The sequence below is a fragment of the Centruroides vittatus genome, unplaced genomic scaffold (assembly GCF_030686945.1).
Source record: "Centruroides vittatus isolate TY-2023 unplaced genomic scaffold, ASM3068694v2 contig_502, whole genome shotgun sequence".
NCBI lineage: Eukaryota > Metazoa > Arthropoda > Arachnida > Scorpiones > Buthidae > Centruroides > Centruroides vittatus.
In genome coordinates, this window is record NW_027122289.1 from 905215 (window position 1) to 928833 (window position 23619).

General features: G+C 31.8%; 1 protein-coding gene across 1 annotated transcript in view; it reads left to right on the plus strand.

The window, feature by feature from the left end:
- LOC136978279 (1-phosphatidylinositol 4,5-bisphosphate phosphodiesterase-like) overlaps nt 1-9677 on the plus strand; it is a 78123-nt gene extending 68446 nt beyond the window's left edge. The window contains 6 exon segments of the mRNA XM_067273964.1: nt 3159-3320; nt 6189-6369; nt 6442-6642; nt 7846-7947; nt 8012-8156; nt 8234-9677. Of these exon segments, the coding sequence (XP_067130065.1) occupies nt 3159-3320; nt 6189-6369; nt 6442-6642; nt 7846-7947; nt 8012-8156; nt 8234-8302 (860 nt within the window). The 3' untranslated portion in view covers nt 8303-9677.
- The last annotated feature ends 13942 nt before the right edge of the window (nt 9678-23619 follow it).

A 23619-nucleotide genomic window follows, 5' to 3' on the forward strand; every position in this document is an offset into this window, starting at 1 on the left:
GATTGTTAGAAAAATTAAGGGGGCGCAACAATTTTCTTTAAGGGGGGCGCAAGTACAAAATGGTTGGAAACCACTGCCTTACTGGTATGGATGGCCCTACTGGAAGCTTATGCTTGCACTGGCATCATGCTATGGTTCGTTGTATCTGCTGAGTTCTCTCACCTTAACAAGGTGATAACTAGCAAGAAAATTATTATTATTATTTTGTTGGGTTTAGTGAGTTATACTCAGTTGACACCAGTGGCTATGTACTATGCCAGACCAGAGTCAAGGCATAGTAACCAAAACAAGACACAAATTAAATAAGTGTGTCAGTGTGTGTGTCTGTATTCAGGAATTTTCTCACAATATGACATGTATTCAATATAACGACCTTCTGTAGTGTGATGTATGTGTTTCTATTCAACTGTAATGTGTAGTGTGATGTATGTGTTTCTATTCAACTGTCAGGCTTTTGTGTAGTGTGTGTGGTTATGACACCTATAGAAGAGAATACAATGGGTACAATATGCCCCCTATCCATCCTCCACAGACGCCTTATTTCCTGGGCAAGTTCTGTGTACTGATTTTTTTCAGTGCATTTGTTTTGTATATTGTGAGTGTTTGGAATGGATATGTCTATAATGTATGTGATTTTATTGTGTTTGTCAATGAGTGTGATGTCTGGTCTGAAGTGGTAAATTGTTTTATCTGTGATTATGGCTCTGTCATAGTACTGTACATCTTGTGCATGTATGTGAAATGTATTTGTAGTATGGTGTATGGATGTCTAATAATTTGTGTTTCTTTGCAAGCTCTTGGTGTATTATATTTACTACTTGTTACCACGTGTATGTTTGTGTTGTTTATGTGCTGTGATTTCTACAGCAGCCTTTGTTGTTGTTCTTCAACATGTTTGTATCTTTTGTTTATGATACAGGATGTCAATAATTTGTAGTGTGTTGGAAGACATGTAATTGGTCTGTATTGTGTGGGGTCTGTGATACTGTTGTTTTTAGGTTTCATGTAGGTGATGCCCTGAGTAAAAAATTTTGGCATGTCTTGTGGATTGATGATGATGTGTGTTAGGTGATTATTATTATTATTAAAACAGCTTTTTCATTATTCATGTAAAATATTTTAATTGTAAATCAAGTGCCAAAGGTGCAGGATGGATTAAATATACTAAATATTTTGTTCTAAATATTCTGTGCTGAAACAGGGGTCCATCTTATATGCCGTAAAATATATTGTGCAATAACTGTTACCCTAAACATAAACTAACTGCTCTTTTCATTGCTAGAAAGTGAATTTTGGCATCTAAAAATAATTGAAGCCCTCAGACATATAGTGCTAAATCTCAGTTTGTGACATTCTGATGTATTCAGTTACAAATAATGCATCCTAGCATCAGCACATATCCATATCAGCTGGAGAAAAAGTACAGCGGGAAATTGCCAATTTTAAAAAATAAAGTGAATGAGATAGGTTCCTAAAGTATACCAAGCTTTCTGTTGCTAGATCAGGCAGCAACAGAAAGCTTGGTATACTTTGGTATACTACTACTGATGTGGAAAACATTGATAAATAATAGAGAAAAAAATAATATTTTTGTTTACATTATTTTAAATGAAAATAAAAAGTATTTTCCAGACAATATTTTTTTGGTCTTTCAATAAGCAATGCTGTGAGAATTGCAAAAATTCTTGCAGACAATACAGTGTTATTCCACATTACCTTGATCCATGAAATCTTTCTTGTGGAATTTTCTTTATAAGATAATTGTGATCTTTTCTATTTTGAGCTTGAGATGACAGTCACATCTACAGGCCAAGTACAGCATGCATAAATATTAACACACACCTGTTCATACAATTTTAGGATTTTTTTCATTCAAACTCAATTATCTCAGAAACAGAATGCTAACTCTCACAATGACATGTCCCCAAGGGCTTCAATTATATACATTTAAAACACTAGCCCTATGCATGTTTTATTTTTCTTTACACTTTAAACTTTGTACATTAAATTTCCAGCTACTCTCAAAATATGGCCAGTCCATAGAATGAGTTTTGAAAAGTACTATTGCAATAAATGGCATGATTAAGGCTGACTATAAATACATTGTTTATTGATCAAACTGTTTTATATTACACTTAACAATAATTCTCTTTATTCATGTGTTGTGTTTGTGGGTACAGAAAATACAACAAAAGGAACAAGTCAAACGTCTTTATTGCATATATTGAAAGCATGGACCTACAATTACAGAGACAAAGGAAAAAGTGAGACAAAAGGTTTACTCCACACATTCTTACATCCAGTGCCTACTGGCAGCAACAAATGACTACAATAACAGTCAGGAAATTCAGGTTGATACATTACAATATGATTCATCATCCGTTTTGGATACATAAACAAAATGTGCCATTAACATCTGTTTTGGATAGATCATTATCATAGAAATCCTTATGCAATATTTTGTTGTGCCTTATTCTGCAAAGTTTTTACACATCTTTCATTTTGCATGTAACTATTGATTTTCCTTTGGTAAAGGGTGTCCCTCAGAAAGAAAAACAAATTTTTTGTCTTTATCATCAATTGGTTAAATTCAACAGTTGTACAGAAATTAACCTACAGAAATGCTCTGCTATTTTTAGCACTGCTGAATTTGACAATTACAGAGGAAAAGTCTGATTCTCTAGCAGCATCTCTCAATGAATAATCTCTCTAGTAAAAATCTCTCTTGACACATTGTTGATTAGAGGTATTCTTATTCAATTTTAACTTTGAAAATGATTGTTCTGCAGATGTAACAGATACTGATACAATGATGTTTTTAATAATTACTAATTTGATGATGTAATTACTAAAATATATTACCAAGAGAGAGAGAGAGGCACTAGGCATTGCTTTTTTCACCTTTATGTAAGGTCACTCCTAAGCATAAATTTATGTAGACATACAAATATCAATTTATATTTATAACTATCAGTTACAAGCAATATATATTGTTTGTAACTTAAAGTGTAATCAAAATAGCATTATATTTTTTAAATAATTATTATTATTTAATATATAATCTTAGTGTACTTTTTAAAACATTTTCTACAATTAATTTTCAATATACAATAAAAATTTGATCCATTGCAAATATTAAAAAACTTAAAATTTTATAGATTTAATGGATGCTTTATCTGATCCTCGTGCATTTCTTTCTGCACAAGAAAAGAGACTGGCCCAAATGAGAGCAATGGGAATTGAAGAGTCAGACATACAGACAAAAGATCTGAAACTTGGTCCCACTGGTTCCAGCACTAAGAAGGATGAAGAGAAAAAAGGTAAAAATTGCATGATGTACAGTGGTGCCTTGTACTTCAGATTTAATTCATTCCTGGAGACCGTTTGAACCTTGAATTGTTTGAAGTTCAAATCAATTTTCCTCATTATAAATAATGGAAAGTGAATTAATCCATCCCAGATCCTAAATGATATCCATTTCAATAAACTTAAACAGCAAATACACATAATTTAAGATGAAAAAAGAAGCATTTGTGTTATTTTTAACTCACAATAAAGTGGTATTTTAAGATAGCAGACTGTTGAAATTTTGTTTTAAAGTAATTTTAACAAACAAAAAGTAGCATCATAAAGATACATATCAAGATGTCATAAATTTTTAAAAAGTTTTAATTAATAATACTGTAAAATAATATAACAACATGTTCAGTACCAGTACTTTATCCAACAGAGGAGGGATATAGAACCCAAAATGCATATTGGCAAATGTAAATCGACACAGTATTAAATGAGCAGTTATTTATTGTAGCATCGTCACAATGCTGGATTGCAATTTTTAATCATATTTTTAATTTATTTAATTTAAAATATATGCTCTCCATTTCAAATCAGTAGTGGCTTGCCCCTGTATATCATACTTCTTCCTTTAACAATAGTCATGCTGGTCATCTATCTAACACCTTTTGGGGGAAAATTTTTGAATTGGAGTAATGTGACTTCTGGTTTGCATCAGAAGTTCATATATAGTTAATTGGGGCCTCCTGCACCTAAGGTTTCCATATCTGGTCTTGTCTGTTCTTGAGATAAGGAAAGAAGGATTTATGGTTAGACAGACAGGCAGATGACAATGGGAATTTATAGGTCTACAATTTTTTCAAATTGCAGCCCAATAAAATAACAGTCTGCTGTCTTAAAATACCACTTCATTCTGAATTGAAAAAAGAAATAAAACAAAAGACATGATTTTAACAAAAAAAGAACAATTAAATGTCCTACAAAATACCAAATGATTGCCAGAACATTGGACTATAATAATGCTAATTACTAATTAAATATCAAGTAATTTGGCCTAGAGGTAGGCATTAGGTGCCATCTCTTGATAAATTTTTTAAATATTAATTTAATTACAATTATTAATTAATTTAGAAGGTTCTGAAAGAAAAGAATTGGCCTGAAGAAGGACTCAAATCCATCTGCTTGCTGTGTGGATGCAATGCCAGTTATGTTACCCATAAGTCTAGAAGTGAAGATCAAACCTCTGTCTGATCTTTGCTTCCAGAACTATTAACTTAGATATAACCATACTGGTTATACACAGTGCCAACTAAGGACAAACTTCAGCACCCATGATATGTAACTCTCACCTTAGCACTCAGCCAGCTATCACTTTACCCCAGCATGGTGTATATATACAAATATAAACATCCATTAACTCAATATTTAGATTAATGCCAATAGGGCTGCCACTAGTAACTGTGGTGCCTAGGTCAATCTTGAAATGTGGTGCACTTCAAAAATATAAATTATGTAATTTTTACCACAGTTTTAAATAAAGATGTTTCTTTAACTCAGAAAGAAGAAATTTTCAGCATTTAATGTATTTTGAGATAAAATTGTTTTTACCTTTCAAGCTACAAAAGGAATTTGTATAGTAAAACCAGTCAAAAACAACTTACTCTTCAGCTGATTTCATCTTCAACACAGTAAGCCAGTTATGGACTTTTTGTGTTTAAAGAGTTAATGTATATATTTAAAAAATATAATAATAAAACTAAACAGATTGTATAATTTGAATATTTTTTACAACTTTAATATTTTAGATAAAAATTAAGAAAATAGTGAAAATGCAGTTTAGATAGCATAGGTTCCACCATTCTAGCAAACAATGTAACTGGGTAATATTCGTAAACAACAAACCACATAGAACCTTTTACCTGTTGTTTACAAATATTGGTGTCAAAAAAGGTTCTTGTGGTTTATTGCATAGACAGCGTTGTTAAATATTGTAATGGAATCACATTAGTTATATCATTGCAGTATTTGGCACAAAGTAAAATTTTGTTGTATAAATTGTCACCATTTTTACATAATTATTACCATTCCTTGGCGCTAAATCTAAATCCATATAATGTTTCTTAAGGTCATCTTTGTTTATCTTTAAAATATTCTTTATATTTTTTAAAGAAAACCAAAAATGGCACTTTGTGCTTCACTTTGTTTAAATCTTTCTTCTGTAGAGATTATTCTTTGATTGCTAAAAAATAGTTCCCATAGAAATATGTTTCAGGCGTATTTGTAGATGTATATATTTCTTCATAATCAAATAAACATTTTTGTTTTCTTCATCTGACTTGTTTGAATAAACGAGGAATATTATATTTTGTACAAATTCCATTTGTTATTCATTTTGATTTGAAGAAACCATTTTCTCTAAATAATCCCAGTCCTTTTAATAGTGAGATTACCTAACTTAAATTGGTGTCAACTTTTGCATACTCTCACTTATTTTATTTACTGCAGATAAAAGATCACACATATTGATAATACAAAATATTTGAAATGAATTTTGGTAAAAATTGAAAAACTTAAATTCAATTATTATTATTAAATACTTGATATTTTAAAAGAACTAAATATTAATCATTTTCTGTGCTATAAATGCCAAAATATGGTACAAAAAATTATTGTGGTTCAATATATTTCCTATGGAGTGTTATGTCTAATTACTGTGAAAAAGTGGAATGACATAAAAAATCCAAAACTAAACTTCTTAAGGATGGGGGCGCCTTCCTTCTCTAACTCTGGGTCAAATTTCTTTTGAATTGAGTGTTCAAAGTTTATTCAATATACGAGGTACCACTGTAGTAATACTCAGAAAATAATTTTTTAGTCATATTATTGTCATTTAGATGACTTCAAAATGGATCCAATTACGGGAGAGAATTTAAGGACTGAAAAAACATTCCATAAATTAATAAGAAAACAGCAAAAAGAATTAGAGACAATGAGAAGAAAACATCATAAGGAAAAAAATGCAGTGCAAAAGCAGCAATGTGCAGCCATTGATAAAATTGTTAAAGGAAATAAAAAGTAAGCTTTAGTTAAAAATAATAATTTGTAGACTTGATGATAATTGATTTTCACAAATGTTTCTTTTCAAAGTGATGATTTAGCAAATGATCCAGAGGTAAGAGAATTAGTGGTGCAACAAATGCGACAATGGTCAGAACTTCTTGAAAAACAGAGAAAAGAAGAATGGGAATTATTAAAAGATCATCTCTGGCAGCAGGGTGAAGTTCTTAAAAAACTTATGGAATTAGCCCAAGCCGGACAAATGAAACAACTAGAAGCAAAATTTGAAAGGTATATATACAATTTCTTCTTTTGAATTTATTAATAATTGTATTTATTAAACATATTTATTAACACTTACCGTGCTGGTCCAGTTGACCTAGTTCCTTACCTGTGCGCTGACTAATTTAAGCAATTTTATAATATTTTCTACTGAAAATAAAAAAATGATTGACTAAAGTTAGGTAAAAAGTAAAAACAGTTTCTGATATCGGAAACATTTATCTGTACAATACTCAACTTTGATGTGTGTGGGCTTTATTTTTATGTATTATGCTTTAATGTTATTTGGACTTGTTTTAGAGATAAAGATACAATGAAAAAAAATTAAAAACTGCAATATAGCTTTAAAATTCATATTTTTATGTATGAAATATATCGTACATTGATGAATTTATTCATAATAATGACGTTCTGTATCAATATTATTAGTAGACTTTTTTCTGACTGTAACTGTTTTTCATAATCGAGTTGGTTCGGCAAATTACATAAGATGGCATTAGCACTATCTAGGAATTTGACTTTTGGATTATAGGCATTGGATTTTAGACATATAGGAATTTGACTTTTGTATTGATAATATCTAAAAAGTATATAAATTATGTAAAATCATATAAACTATACAGGTTTAAAATAAAAACGAAGTTACATGGCTTATTTTTTTAATCTCAGTTAGGCCTGAATCATAATCATGACATTTTCGTCAGATAAATCAATATAATCGGCACTATATTTGTTGATTTTTTTATTAATGAATTCAAGCAATTATTAGTTAGTACGTTAATGCTCCATATCTAAACTTAACTTATATATAAAAATAAAACGACTCTATATTCACTTGCAAAATATGGCGACAAAACTCTGAATCAGACAATGATCGTGATTGGACAAAATCGCTGATATTTCAAATTTCTGAATAAATAGTGCCCACTATTTATTAACAGACACACTAAAATACGCAAAGAAATCATATTTTCATTGCTGGAAATGTATTGTTACATTTTGAAGCTAGAAATTACAGGATATATCAAGAAACGTAATATTACGTTTTTCATTTTTTGCGAAGGAATGCAGAAAATGTAATATTATGTTTCTAGCACAGTAAGTGTTAATAATTGTAAACTATCTCAGTAACATAAGGTGTGTTATGGTAATCTAATTATTTGCTGAGTACGTTCTGTTAAATAATTATAATAACCATAAATTGAAATCTAGAGAAAACAAAGAAATGAAAGCCCGACAGGCAAAGATTTCTGTTGAGACAGCTCGAGAAGTTTCGGGTGACAAGACTCTAAGAAATAAAGCAGAAAGGGAAAGGTAGGGAAAATGAGTTTTGTTTTATTTTGATTGACTTTACAGACTGATTAGACTTGTCATTCAGGCGCCTGAGAGAGAAAAATAGTAACAATACAAAAAAATTCATTGAGGAGAGGAAAACAGCAGCTTTGAAGCAAGGAAAGGAGAGAGAAAAACTGAAGAAAGTCCATGAGAAGCAGTTACAAGATTTATCAAAAGAAACAGGAAATGTATGCATTTTAGGTCTGCATTTTATATATTTCAGGTTTAACAAATTAAAAACTTTTTACCATTTTCTGACTTGCAGGCCGTTGAGACATACAAAAATGCCGAAGCTGAATACAAATTAGCAGCAAAGTTGGAATGCTTCATATGAAAAGCCAGCTTGTACAAAAATCTTTTTTGAGCAAAGCCCATACAAAGCACACCATCACTCTACCTCTAGTTATTCCAATAGCCTCAGTTTTATTTATAACAAAAGTTTTTAAATGAGAATTTTAGAAAACAAAATTTCACATAGAAAACATTTGTTCTTTACATTTTTAAAATGTAGCACACTTTTGATTTCATAAGAGTTTGGTAGCATTAAAAATTTGGAATAGCCTGCCATTTATAGGGTGGTAAACATCAATCTCATTTCAGTCGATACAGATACCTTCCAGGATACGAGTGCAAAAAGTACATATCCCTTTTTCCCATACTCCGATGTGTGCTTTTGGCACATGTGGCATCTTGCACTAATCTCTTGTATAATATTGTATTTATAGTGTGCTGCTTCCCAATATAAATTAATCAATGTGATTGTTATTTTGGTGAATAAGTTGTGTAAGCACTTTTCCATCAAATTGTAGACACAAAATTTATAAAACTGCAGTTTTCTAGATATTGGAAGATACCATAGTTTTTCACTGTTTGAAAACTTTTGCAAAAAACAAAAAAGATCAGAAAAAATATTGAATTTCATTTGATTGCCATTTTTAAATACCTTTTAATTGCCATGTAACCGCGCACTGCATCTTCCATGAGCGCAGTTCTCTTAAAACACCGCATGGTTTAAATCACTAGAATCTCTAAAAACTACAGAGGACCACTAAATTTTCTAAAAATTGATAAAGTGCAGGTCATTTATAGTCGGAATATTCTTAAAATGTGCATTTATATATTGTGGCTTTTTTAGATTGATGAATGCACCGCTCTTGTAAATAAATTGTAAATGGCTACGCTCACTAAACAGTGCCACAGAGTACACAACATGTATGGAAACAGAGTATTTTTATTTTCTTTTCAATCACCCAGTTTGATTCAACCAGTCCATAATCTCGACATCCTGTCACAGGTACCATATCGAACAATTATTTTAATCTCGAGTACTATCCATTTGGTGCTAATTCCTTAATTATTCAAAGTATTTATCCATATCATTTTAGACAACACAACATGTCACACACATCTGAAGTTTAATTATCACACAGCACACCTGTCCATTTTCTAGTCTACCATCACAGAGTATTGGATTTATTTATTATTTAGTTTATAGATTCACAAAAGGAGAAATGCAGAGGAGTGAAGTGACAGACACTGCACATTCTGAATTTTGTGTATATTATTATTATTATATATATACATACATACAGTATATAATTTAATGCATAAAACTGTATAAAATTAAGTGCCAAATTCCATGTTGTATGTGCTAGTGTTTCTCAGCCAGTTACTTTGTTGTTTTGTGGAAATAAAGTGATTGTTAAGTATTTATTTTTATTTAATGTTTTCAAATGACACATTGAGAATTTTGGGATTATCATACAAATTAATTACTGTTCATTTTCAGTGATTGTTTGTTTCTTCACAATTATCAATACTTCTTTAATCACTTACTTAGTTAAATATAATATTACTGTAGTAAACTAAAAATATATAGAATGCATTGTATGATACTTAATTTATTATTAATAGAAAATAAGACAGACAAAAATTGACGATGCAGAATTTATTTACAATAATTTCATACTGTTGTTATAAAATGTCAATCACCTAGAAAGTTTATGCTAACTTTTTGAGTTACTGGGTAAAATAAATTAGTAAAGATATATTGTGTCTTTGTTATCTTACAAGTCTAGCTTTTTAATCATGTAACTGAAAATGACCACAAAATTCAGATTAAAATTAAAAATATCTTGAACATGACTTTGAGATCTTTATGGATGCAAAAAAAAAAAAAAAAACTTGACAAAATTAAAGTTTTTGGGGACAGGAATGATGATCTGGAGAATATGAGATTCAAAATTTTCTAGTTGAACTACCTCAAGTCTTCCTACACATAGCAAACTTGGGGTATTATCTGATTTTTGATATCAGCCAAGGATGTCTTTCCATGTTAGACCCATGAATTTCCACTGAAAATTATTACAGGAATTCATTTTTTATTCCTGTTAGCAAAAGGCCTAAAAGTTTTTCATTTTTTATATGATGAAGCAATACACAACATATAACATAAAAAATTGCATATTAAATGGTCCAACAAATATATTGGTCATATTTGCTGTCTGTCTGATATAACATGTTTGTTCACACTGTTCCAAATCCAACTTCAAATATTTTGTTAGTTCTTCATCATTGTCATAATTTTGAATTGTTAAATAATTCAGAGTATAAGACAGCTCCATAAATTTACAAAAAATACCAAAATGCATTTTCAGAATATTTTCAGATTGTTTGATATAACAACATTCTATTCAAATATTTATTTTAAATTTAAGGAACATAAATTACATATAAGAAATTTAAAAGAAAAGCATTCTAATTGAGAACAATATGTTTGTATCAAGCAGATCTGAGAACAGAATTGAAAATATTAACCATTGTATAATTAACACATTTCTGGCTTCTTGAATATTATGAGCATTTTTTTTTAATTAAGTATTTCTTTTTGAATAATAATTAAATTTGGTCGTAGTGTTCATACTAGTTGTCATGGTCTTGCGGTCTTGACAATACCTTCCAAATCATTTGTGACATAGTTGCTTCTAAATAAATTTCACCGACAGTTTTTGCTGCAATGGTCATAGTGGTAAAAATACACAGTAGAGACTAAAATGCCTTCATTTTTCATCATGTCCAATGAACAAGTCTTCCAATGAAGAGACAATCTTTTATTAGAGGCTATGCCTCTGCAAAATTATGCAAAACAGTTTAAACAGTTCACTGGTAAGAAGCTAACAATTAAAAATACAGTTTCAATTAAAAATGGTTGATGATATTTACACAGTAAAAACTACTAGTGAACATTTTAAACTGTTTTGCATAATTTTGCAGAGTCTAATAAAAGGTTCTCTCTGCATTGGAAGACTGTTATTCCTGGTGATTGGACATGATGAAAAGTGAAGATATTTTAGATCTTTCTACATACAGTCAACTCCGCGTAAGTCGTCACCCAGATAACTCGACACCGTTGGTTAAGTAGTCAGTTTTCTGTGGTCCCAGCCGACTTACATAGGCATTAATGTTAAAAAATTCCGGTTTATTCGACACCGTTTAACTCGTCACTACTGGATAAGTCGAGATACTTTTGCTGTCCAACACTCTGATAAGTCGTCACCCCCTCCTGAAAAAAATGAATTCACTCCGCATGTGTGGTGTGAACTCATTTTTTTTCAGGAGGGGAGTCTATTTATTTATTAATATTATTAAGATATATATACATATTAATAGAAATGCCTTAACATTTTATGTATAAAATAATAACAGATAAACAAAAAGAAAATATACAATCTACATCAACGTCACACCAGAATCCAATTTTGCATTTTCTCACGCCAGAGGCATAAAGAATCCTTAGACGTTACTTGCCAACAATTGACAATTGTGAAGATGATATTTTCAAGGCATTCGTGATCGTTGAAAAAGAAAGTCGAGACAGTTAAGTGCTCAAAACAAACAACACTAAACAAACTTTTCAGTTTTCATCTACAGAGTAATTGTAAATGGAGGACACAATGTATTGTAAGCCTATACTACTGTTTAATGCACTACTGTATTTTCTTAATTGTAGTTTTGTGGGTTTTTTCCAACTTTACTTTAGTCGTCACATCGGATAACTTGACACATTTCCACTTCCCCTTGGGGTGTCGACTTATGCGGAGTCAACTGTATTTTTTTACTGTGTAAATATCATCAATCATTACAGTCAAACCTGTTTTTATGCGGTGGATAGGGACCGCATAAAAAAAAATCGCACGAAACTTTATGAGTGGCTATAAAAAATAGTTTTCGCAACACAATTAAAAAAATATTTTTTTATGCAGTCAATAGGGACCGCATAAAAAAAAGTCTCACCGAAAATAACTCAAAACCGTATGAAATAGAATTTATTGACAACAGATGTCAGCACTTGACTGCATTGTCTCATCTATCATCTGTTTTACATATTTTTGTCCAGGTGGTGTTTTGTTGACTTAAAAAATAAATTATTTCATTTTTCGCATATTCATGCAATAATATTACTATAATAAGTTCATTTATGCTATAATAAGTTTATTTAGCTATAATAAGTCAACGTGAGACATGACAAATCGCACGAGACAGTTGCCAACTATACCGCACAAATAAAAAATCGCACAAAAAAAAGACCACATAAAAACAGGTTTGACTGTAATTGAAATACTAACATGTTATTTTTGCTTATTTTAATCATCCAAATATATTCACTAAGAGAATAACTGATACTGATAAATGATTGATTATGATGTTATATCAGTTATGCTGATATTATATAATGGGTGGGCAAGCAAAAGTTCAGTGGGAGCTGAAATGTAGGTTTTGCAAAATGCATGGGAGCTGCAGTTCTGTACTGTCATGGCAGATAGTATGGTAAGGCGTGCAATTTTATTATATAATATAAATATAATATAAAACAAATACTGAAATTTTTTAACAAACATATTTTCACAAAATTATAAAAATAAAATTGTAAAAACAATAATAAAAAACAGAAATTAACACTTTCAGCAAGAGCCACATGTAACTCAAAAAGAGCCGCATTTGCCCATGTCTGTTATATAAAGTGCCATGAACTCTCTGGACAAACACAAAAGTGGACTCTCTTTTGACTTTGGTCATCCTCAGGTGCTGAAAGTTATTGATCAGACTGGAAACATAAGCATTCTTCTAGAAATACCACTGTTAAAAGTGCAGTAATTAATCCAGCTAAGTTATCACAAAGTTAATATATCATCTTTGTTCTGATCCTTTGAGTTTCTGGTTTCTGTAATCATGATGGTGGGCATTCATCCAAAAGTGGTAAAAAAGAAAATAGAAAAATAAGTTCTACTTTTAAAATTCCACCAAAGAAAATATTTTTTTCTTATATTGGATAGAGATTATTTTACTGTTAAAATGAAAAGTTTAGCTTTTTTTGATAAAACATTCTTTAATCAATAAAAAACTTTGTTGAGGAACTTAGTTTTATCTTTAGTACCACATAAAATAAAAAAAAAAATTGTATGTTATAGCTGGCATTGCTTGAAATATCTTTCTTCTTCAAGTTTCAAAAACGAACAAAAGGTTTAAGCTCTGAAGCAGATCTATAATTTTTATGCTACCATGTCCATATGGTATATTTCTTTTTATAGTGATATTCAGTATCCTAAAATTGACTCCACTCACTGGATATGATACAGATTAATTCAAAATGAATTCAATGGACACCTGTTAAAAACTTTAACATTATTTAAATGTACGAAACATAGAAATATTGAAAGTGGTCTCCTTGTACATCTATGCTCCCTTTTGTATGAATAATCATGTTCAGACTGACTGTATGTAAAATACTAATGTTGATAGCTTCCATGCTTCTGAGAATGGTTTCCTTCAGTTTGCATATAGTTCTAGGATTGGTTTCATACACTTTCTTTTAATATGTATAAAATTTTCTCAGTAATGTTTCAACATTTCAGTTGGACCAATTTTAAGTGGGACACTTTAACATCACTAAATATTAGTATATTAAGGAATCCCTAATTATTGCTTTAACAACAACATGAATGAAGTCTTGAAGTCAGCAGTTTCTATTTGAATTTAAATATTGATTATCATTCTTTTTATATTTACATATATAATTACCAATTTTTTTCTTTTTGTATACATTATTGACATACACTAGTAAAATTAGATGTAGTGGTAATGAATAATAATAATTGTTTTTAACCTGAAGATGATGATTTAAAAATTTTCAAAAATGTTTCTTTTCATTATTTTTGTGCTGAAGATTTGATAAAAACCACTTTAGAATATTCAGTCAACAAATTACATACATAAATTTTTTGAAAACTTTTCAAAAAAAAAAAAATGCAAATTTATGTAGAGGAAAGTATTTCACTCTGTTTCTGGTGTAATTGAAGAGATAAACTGAAGTATTTGTGAAAATATATTACAGTATGAAAATTGAAAAAAAAAAAAAAAAAGGAATATACATAATAATAATGCTATAATTTATTGTTATATTATAAAACAGGAGTATTCAAGCCAAAATAACTATGAAGTAACCATATAAAAAAATATATTACATATATATTAAGAAATATTCAAAAACATATTATATACATAGATTATAAAAGGAATTAGCATATTCTTTCATTTTTATAGAACTAGAAAAGTGAGGCATTTCCTTTTAATTTAATAAACTATAAAAAAAAATTAATTTTAGTTTCTTTGTATTACAATGGAATCTATTTAGTGTTGTCATTTATGTATTGTTATTGTGAAAACATGTTAGAAGAAATTTATGAACAAAGCAAACCACAAGAAATATGTAAAAGGAATTCATCCAGTGATATTTTCTGAAATAAAATTTTTGTGAATAATTCACAAAAATTTAATTGCTATTGAAGTTATTAAAAATGATCTACATGTAGCTATTTTCTACTTTTAATTACACCAGTTCCCTAAATAAAATAAGTTTCTCTCAAACTGCCCTCTATTGATTTTCTTTCTTTCTTTGCACTTAGCTTTATAGTAAAAGTTAATTATGATTCTGCTTATGAATATGCTGCATTATTATGAAATAATATTATTTCATAATAATGAGGCATCATCACAACACAATATGTTTATTACGTTTTGAAAATATCTTAGCTTTTTTAATTGAAATTTTTGTATATTAAATTTTCAAAGAAATCCATAAATATAAAAATAATAGAAAAATTTATAAATCAATACATTTTATAAAATTGAAGCATTCATTAATATTAGTAACATTTCTGAAAATTTTAATTAGTAGTTTTTGTTTTTTAAATATTCTAAATACAGTAGTCTCAATTAATAAAGACTCATTTAATTAACTGAGGTTCTACATTACCCAAGATAAAATGGAGAGAGTACTTTGCAAGCAAAAAAAGTTATTGAAAAGAAGAGTACTTTGTCAATGATTCCCAAAGTGGATGCTATCACCCCGTGGGCAGTGAGTAAATCTAGGAAGGTGGAAAGAAGAAATTGGGAGGCAAGGTACCAGATGGAAACTGTAGGCTAGGGTTAGGTCACTGACAACTTTTTCGTTTCCTCTATTAAAATGGGTAAGAAAAAACATTGCGTTTAATGGTTTCCACATGTGCAGAACAATGTACAGTAAGGACACAAAGTGTGAGGTTCATAGAGAAGTGTTTCTAAGAATATTTCCAAGCCTTTCTCATACAAGTGAAAACTGGTTAGGGAGCATTGGATATAAGTTTATGGAATAGGGGGCAATGGCTCAAAAAAGTTTGGGATTCACATTTGTACAGTGTAATTTATTTCAAAAATCTTGAGTGGATAATGTATAGCATTCAAAAAGGACTCTAGAAGTTTTAAAAACAATTTACTCTGGTGGCTTTACAATTAAAATTCATATTATAAAATCAAAGTTTTATAATGTTTTCATGGCAATATTTTGTATTTCACCAATCACCACACCACATATTCTGGCTTTACTGAGTTTTATATACTGGTTAACTGAGCTTTTCATTATCCACGATATTAGAGTCCACATTATCTCATGTAATTAGGACTCTACTATAAATACAACAAAAAATTTGAAACATTAATTAACTTACCAAAACTTTTCAGTTGCCATTTGCATATTTTATAACTGGAAAATATTTCTTCAATGATCTGTAAAACAAATATTTCAAATTGTCAAAAATTAAATTATATATTAAACTACTATTAAAAACATTATCCTCTTGGCATAATCTAGAAGTTAATGCAAAGTTGCAAAGTAAGTTGACAGGTAACTTTGCAACAACTTCCATATCCTGCTGTGAAAGATTGTAAAGCAACTTTTGACTCATTTCATGTAATACAAAGTATGACATACAGGTAGGATCTTGTTTCACATGAGATTGCTATATATGTAGACTTGCAAATTTTCAATTGCTGAATCTGACAACTCTTAAGCAAATCATACTTCTCAGCTTCCAACATTCTGAATACAGAACTATGGAACCGGAATGTTAGTTTGTTTTCTTAAGATACAGCAATGCAATACTCGGGCGATCTACCTAGTGGATGCCTTCTGAGAGATCTTTTTAAGGTAACTGGCCCCTATTTGGGCGTTACAGATGTGAAGAAACCCCGGAAAACTCCAAACAGCCAGCCCGTCCAGGCTAGGTACAAATCCACAACCAAACTCCCAGTGTTCGGGGAATGGAACTGCTTGGCCACCAGTGGGTTCCAAACCGGTCATCCGGATCCCATATCGACTTTACAATGTGTCGGCACTCTGGCATCTTTTGGAGTTTCCCAGGCTCCCAGATGAGGAGCCGACCACAGTCGAAGCCCACAGAACGCAGCCGGAACCCAGAATGGTCATCCACCGAAAAAAGGCATATAAGCCACCTCCTGCTTTTTCAAACTCCATAATCAGCCAGGTCCACATCCTGGAGCCTGGGCAACACCAAAAGGCAGTAGTGTGGACTCAATGCAAAATCAATGAATGTAAGAACCAGTATTACTGAATGCCACTATGGTCTGTATGTATTTTTCTCAAGTATTGTACTCAATACAGAAAACCTAATTACCTAAACGTAACTTCTAGTTAATTTAAATTCGGTTAAAATAATTAAAACTGTTTTTAATGATTAATTATGTTATTTATAGAGGTCGCTAATATACATAAAAAACAGACGAACTTTACTATCCGCCATTTTTAAATACGTAAATATTAATTATTATTTAATTTCAACAGTTGTTTAATGTTTAATTTGTCTGCAAACCTTCACAAATACGCTGTTTGATACATTTTAGATTAAATATGTAATTAAAAAGTAAAAATTATAAAATGGAACTCCAAACGAAACTTACAAACTTCCCGCCTTTGCAAGAAGAAACAATACGCCCTCTACGTAAACAAAACTTTTTAATTAAAATCTATAATCGAACCTAATTATAATTTTTTTCAAACATCAAGAGGAATGGCTCCCTTTTTTAACTTTGTCTTGTAGGCACTAATATAACCTTTTTTTTAACAAGTCCATTATGGATTCGGCCGGACTCATAATGGGACGGCCGGGTGGTGAAGGACGGGACTTAACATGTTCAGACGGATCATCCCCAAAAAATTCTTGAAGATTTTTAGCCCGTCCGGGATTAATTCCGGGTTCTCAGAACGGTAGGTCATCCGACCGTCAATTAATAATGATTGGTAATGAAAAGTCGGCCTACTGATGAAATTTTTTGATTCGATCCAACTCTGGCAGGATGACGAGGTGCCGTTCTGGGGATCCGGAATAGGATCTAGGCGGTAGAAAAACTCGTAAATTTTTATGGGCAGCTTGTAAGCTACTGGATATGTCGGGTCCTACCCCCACCATCTAGCTTTCTTATTGTAGGCTTGGCCGAATCCATCATAGGGACCACCGTTGGCCAGGTGGATAAATCACTGAACAGTTAATCGCGTGGAGTTTTCCGAGTTTTCTTCACGTGTCCAATGCCTAAATATGGCTCAGTTTCTCAAAAGTCCTTTCCAGAGATAGCCCCTTTGACAAATTGCTTATATGTTGTGTTGCCGTATCCCATCAAACCAAACTAAACCCATGATGAATGTGGAAAAATGGTCCTCTTGATGTCCACGGCGAAAAGGGCGAAAATTAAAGTACTGGTTTCCGAATTCGAAGCCCAGAGAGACAGATTAATATCCAAATCGCTTTGGTCATCCTGTCGTCGCTTTATTTTATTTAATTAATAATATCCATATCATACAATAAATTAGAAGCATAATTTCATTATGAAGAATTTTTCTTTCAGTTATAAGCCTAAATTTCATATGTGAATAATACCTTTAGATTAATTCGAATTTGATAAATAAAGCATTGTTAAATCTGTAAAATATCTTAAGTCTTGAACATTCATATTTTTAAAAGTTTGATTCCCCCATTTGACGTCACTACATTACTTTTTAGTGTCTGTTTCTCACGTGGATAAACAACGCCTAAATTAAATTAATATCTTATTAATAGGGAAAGGGAGGACAGGATGGAAGGTTTAACTTTATGATGTAAAAAAACATAATATTAAGTTTTTATTTTAATCAGTCTCGACAGAGATCTTAGATGGTTAAAAAATTGCGTAATTAAAAATAATTAATATTAAGTATAAAATCTGTTAGAAATCATGAAGTAAAAACGTCAAAAATTCCATCTTGCCCTCACCCTGAAGGCAAGATGGAATACATAGGATATCCCTACATTTTACAATTGACACATAAAAAACATCCATCTTTTGCGTCTGTACTGTACATAGTTCATGTGCCCAACCACAATACACTGGATACTGTACCCAGTCCTCTGTGGGCGGTTCCACATATGGTTCTCCACATAATACACAAAACCTTCATTCATCACCATCTGCATCGTTTCTTCAGTCCAAGAACTTCTGCTCTTTCTTATATACTTGTTCACCATTTAAAAACAATTACATCCTCAATTAGTTAAATAAATTGAAAACAGAAATCAAAATAATTGCGCGCGGGCAACATGGAAACTATTCCATCTTGCCCTGAAATGCAATTTTCCATCTTGCCCACATGCCGATTGCCAATAATAATATCAACGCTTTAAAAATCCTTGAAGTTTTTTCCTCTTTAAATATCAGTTCATGCAATATATCCCTAATAGCTACTTTGTATAAAAACAAAATAGTAATACTCAGTGGTGATATTCGAAATATTTAACAAAGGGTTCGCTAGCAGAAAATTTTTCCCTGACAATCACCAACAAACGAAATGGAAGTTTTATGGCTAGAAATAAATACAATACCTTTTCTTGCGATATATCTAATAATCAGTGGCGTATTTGGAACGTAACGAGCCCTGGGCGAAGACCAGGTACGTTACGTTCCATAAGAGAGATCCCACAATCTCACGTTCCATAAGAGATACGTTTCATAAGAGAGATCCCACAATCTCACGTTCCATAAGAGATACGTTTCATAAGAGAGATCCCACAATCTTATGTTCCATAAGAGAGATCCCACAATCTCTCTTATGACTGCATCTAGTTTCAAGAACTCTCTTGAATCGATCGCGATTAAACCTCGTTTCGGTCGAGATTGAAACGGTCGAGAGAGATCGCACCAAGACATAGTCTCCGACCCTGCTCACAATCTAGATTGAAATGCTCGGTGAGAACGGGGTATAAGGCTCTAGTTTAGTAGTATTACAGAGTATAATACGTATATTTTAATATATTTTTTAAAAGTAACAAAACTACTGAGAAATGTTCCGTGTGTTTAACAAGGTTCGGAAAACTGAAAATTTTAACAACGGGTTCGGCCGAACCTGTGCAAACCCGCTGAATATCACCACTGGTAATACTTACCTTGTAGGTATAAATAATAACACTGCAAAAGTCCAATGATTGCGTAATAATCTGCTGCGAAATAAGAAATACTTGCACACGTCAATTGGTGGCACCAACTGGTCCGAATCGCCGTTCATAAATACAAAATATCCGGGTGTCTCTGTGTGCACGGAGAATCGGGTGCTTCGTCGCGCGGTTCGGGATGGGTAAGTAGTTTCCATCTTGCCCTCCCTTCCCCTATATAATAAATATAGATCGTAGATTGTATGGGAGAAGGTCACACAGCACTGAGGCCTGAAGGACTCAACTAAGTATGTTTTTGTTTTAAGACCTTCGAAATTAAAGTAAAGCACTAATAACAAATTACATTCGTATCTAACGAGGCTTATATTATTTAAACTGTTCATCAAAGTATATTATATAACTATCTATGAAGCTTCATTGAGTTTCTTTTCACACTGCTAGCTTTAAGAGAGCCATTATAAAATGACTGGTTCAGCTAAACCCTCAATAGGGTAGCTGGATAGTGAAGAACAGGTTTCAATATCTAGATTACACTTGTCCTGCAGTTTTTGTCACCCTCATAAATGTCATTTCTTCAGTTCTGTTAGTGTGTTTCGTTAATACCCAAGCAACTCCAGTGTCTCAATTAATACATAACGCGATAAAAAAAAATCACTATTGTTTGGACAACTACTTGAAGCATAGATATCCCGGGAAGTAATGCCGACGGAAGAGGGGCTCGGGCCCGAAACGCGTTTCGGCAAAAAGAAAAATTCCCGAATAAAAGTAGAATTGCCAAGTGTCTGTATATATCACCTAGTAGTGATAACAAATCATCCAAAGAAAAGAGGACACAGTTTCAGAATACAGTAATACCTCGACTTACACTACCCCGACTTACGCGAACCCGGAGTTACGCGATTTTAAAATTTCGTCGATTCGTCTTTTGTTTGAGCGCCACGCAACTCTTGATTACTCACTCCCCCCATACTATTGTTCAGCTTACACGTTCTGACGTGTCGCGCGGAATCGACGCGTAGCTACAATTTATTTTGTGTTATTTATTTCTGTGCTTGTTATATCTACGGAGACTTGAGAGACTGTTCAATTGAAGAGGGAGAGTTTAATTGAAAAGGAGTTGCAAATTTTAGAAAATGTAGACTCCAACGAAGAGCGCATTTCTTCTACAAAACGAGAAATAAAAAAATTATTAGCATGCTACGAGGAAATTTTGCGGGAGAAAAAAAATCTTTCAGCCGTCAGACGACTTTGTTAGATTTTATGAAGCCTTCTACATCAAAATAACTTCGGTTTACGATTTTAATATAATTTGTTATACATATGTATTATCTAAGATTTTATTAAACATTTGTTTTCTAAATTATTGTTTTCTTTAGTCTCCGGCCCCAATTAAAAATAATTTATATGTATTTATATGGGAAATTATACCCCGACTTACGCGAATTTGACTTACGCGGTTATCGCTCGGTCCCACCTATCGCGTAAGTTCGGGGTATTACTGTATACAAAAACATTAAGATTATTACATTATTTCGAACTTCTAATCCTTCTATCTATATATATAATCGAGACGAGTTGATAATAATAATAATAATCAGTGCAGGGCCCAAACGGTTAGGAGTTGAAAGTTGAAATTTGGTACACAGTTAGGGTACGTCACGAGGACGCACACTAAGAAGGGATTTTTTCGAAATACCTCCTCACGGGGGAGAGGGACAGGATTAAGTCTTAACACTTCCATCAACAATGGAAGTGTTAAGACTTAATCTTAAGTAACAATGGAAGTGTCAAGTTACAATGGAAGTGTGAAGTAACAATAGAAATGTTAAGTAACAATGGAAGTGTCAACAATGGAAGTATTACGTAACAATGGAGAACAAGAGAAAGCGACGTGCAAGATTTACCGGCGCTGGAGAAAAAGAAAAAAAAGAAAGGAAGAAAAAGAGTAATATGTTAGAACATATTTGATTTTCAAATTTAAACACATTAGTTCGGTTTTTCTCGACCAATAGAATTTCATTAGAACATTCGATAAAAATCGAACGATATAACCAGAACAAGTCGTGGAAATCGAACAATATTAGAACATTCGATTTTCAAATTCGACCTTTCTTTAGAAATACTTAGTTTGTTGATGAAATTACTCTTTTTCTTTTGTGACTATAAAGTAATAATGTCAATCTTCGCTATCGTTACTCTTGCCCGAGCAACGCCGGGCCTACCTGCTAGTTATATTATAATATTTGATTTATATAACTACGAATTTTATCTTACGTAAGGGTTTATCACACCGAGTGCCCAATCTAACACATTCTATAAATTCTTTAAATTGTGTACAGTAGAGGATAGGATGTGATGGTCCCCCATGTTATCAAAGTTGCTAACTTCGATTACAACCAAGTTGCGTCTGAAAGACTTCATATAAAACTTGTTTAAAAAAAGAAATCTTGTAAAAATGCTAGAATAATTCCTATTATGTGAAAATAGTGTTTATATTGTTGCAACAGATTGTATAAATCACGTAGGAAGTATGTTTTCGTAAATATTGCGTTTTATAGAAAAATTACTGCAATTTGAAAAAATTGTAGACCAATAAATTCCCACTGTAATCCCATGTCTGTCTGTCCTTTCTTAATCTTAAGAAAGAAATTAGATAAATGAAAATTTAGATCAAATTGGAAAGCTTAAGGCAGGAGGCCCAGATTAACTATATATGAACTTTAAATTTGAAACGGAAGTCGCGTTATTTCGATTCAATGTTTTCACCCGAAGGAAGTTAGACAGATGACCGTCACGACTCTATTGCTAACAGGAAAAGTATGATGTACAGGAGCAAGACCACCACTAAAAAAATTGAGAACGTTCTGACGAAAAGTTGCAGCCCTGCATTGCGATGATGCTACAATAAATAATCGTTCGTTAGAATTAGTTTGGTTTATTTGGTTACCGCAACGCGACACGTGAGCGATCTGCTGGGGGATGCACCCAGGAAGACTTTTATGGGAAGCTGGACCCTCTTTAGGTGAAGAAAACCCGGAAAACTGCACGTTACCAGCCCGTTCGCCATACCCGAACCCAAAACTAAACTACCAGAATTCGATGGTTTTATGCACCCGGCTACTATAGGGCGCTTATTAGAAATAAGAAAGTACAGTTCAAAAATGAAAGAAATCCGATTCGTTAGATGTACAAAATTAAATACTTATAGCTTTTTCACAGGGTAACACTTTCGATTCCACGCACGCAAGTGCTATGCGCTGTTACAACACGTAGCACTTGCCTGCGTTGATGATATAGCGCGAAATAGACGTACTGTGTCATTGTCTCAGTAATTGAGTAAATTTAATATATATATTTTAAAATTTCTTTTAAGGCCTTACAACTTTGCTTGATATCTGATATTACAGACCACGTGATTAGTCGGAAAACTCTACCATGACGAAAAAAACCTAAATTTTTGCATAAAATCAAAGAAATTCATTGCTTCGATACAAAATTCAACAGCTGTATTGTGATTAATTTAAAGGGACATCAATCTTTTCCTTCTCACATTTGGAAATCTAAATTGAAGAACATTCTTTCGCTAAATTCCAACATATTACTACTCGATTGCGACTTTAGTTAAATTTAACACAGGAATTTGTAAATACTACCAAGCAGTGTAAGATAGGGCCAGCAAATCAACTGATGTTCTTTTGGGGCCCGTAGAATGAAAGGCTTGAGAGAATAGATTGTTTAACAACCGTATAATGCATCGCTAATAGATGCCAAATTTTGTCGGTATGGATGGAAATAATTTAAAAAATAATAACAAACAGAAATTAATATTTCGGCTATGAAA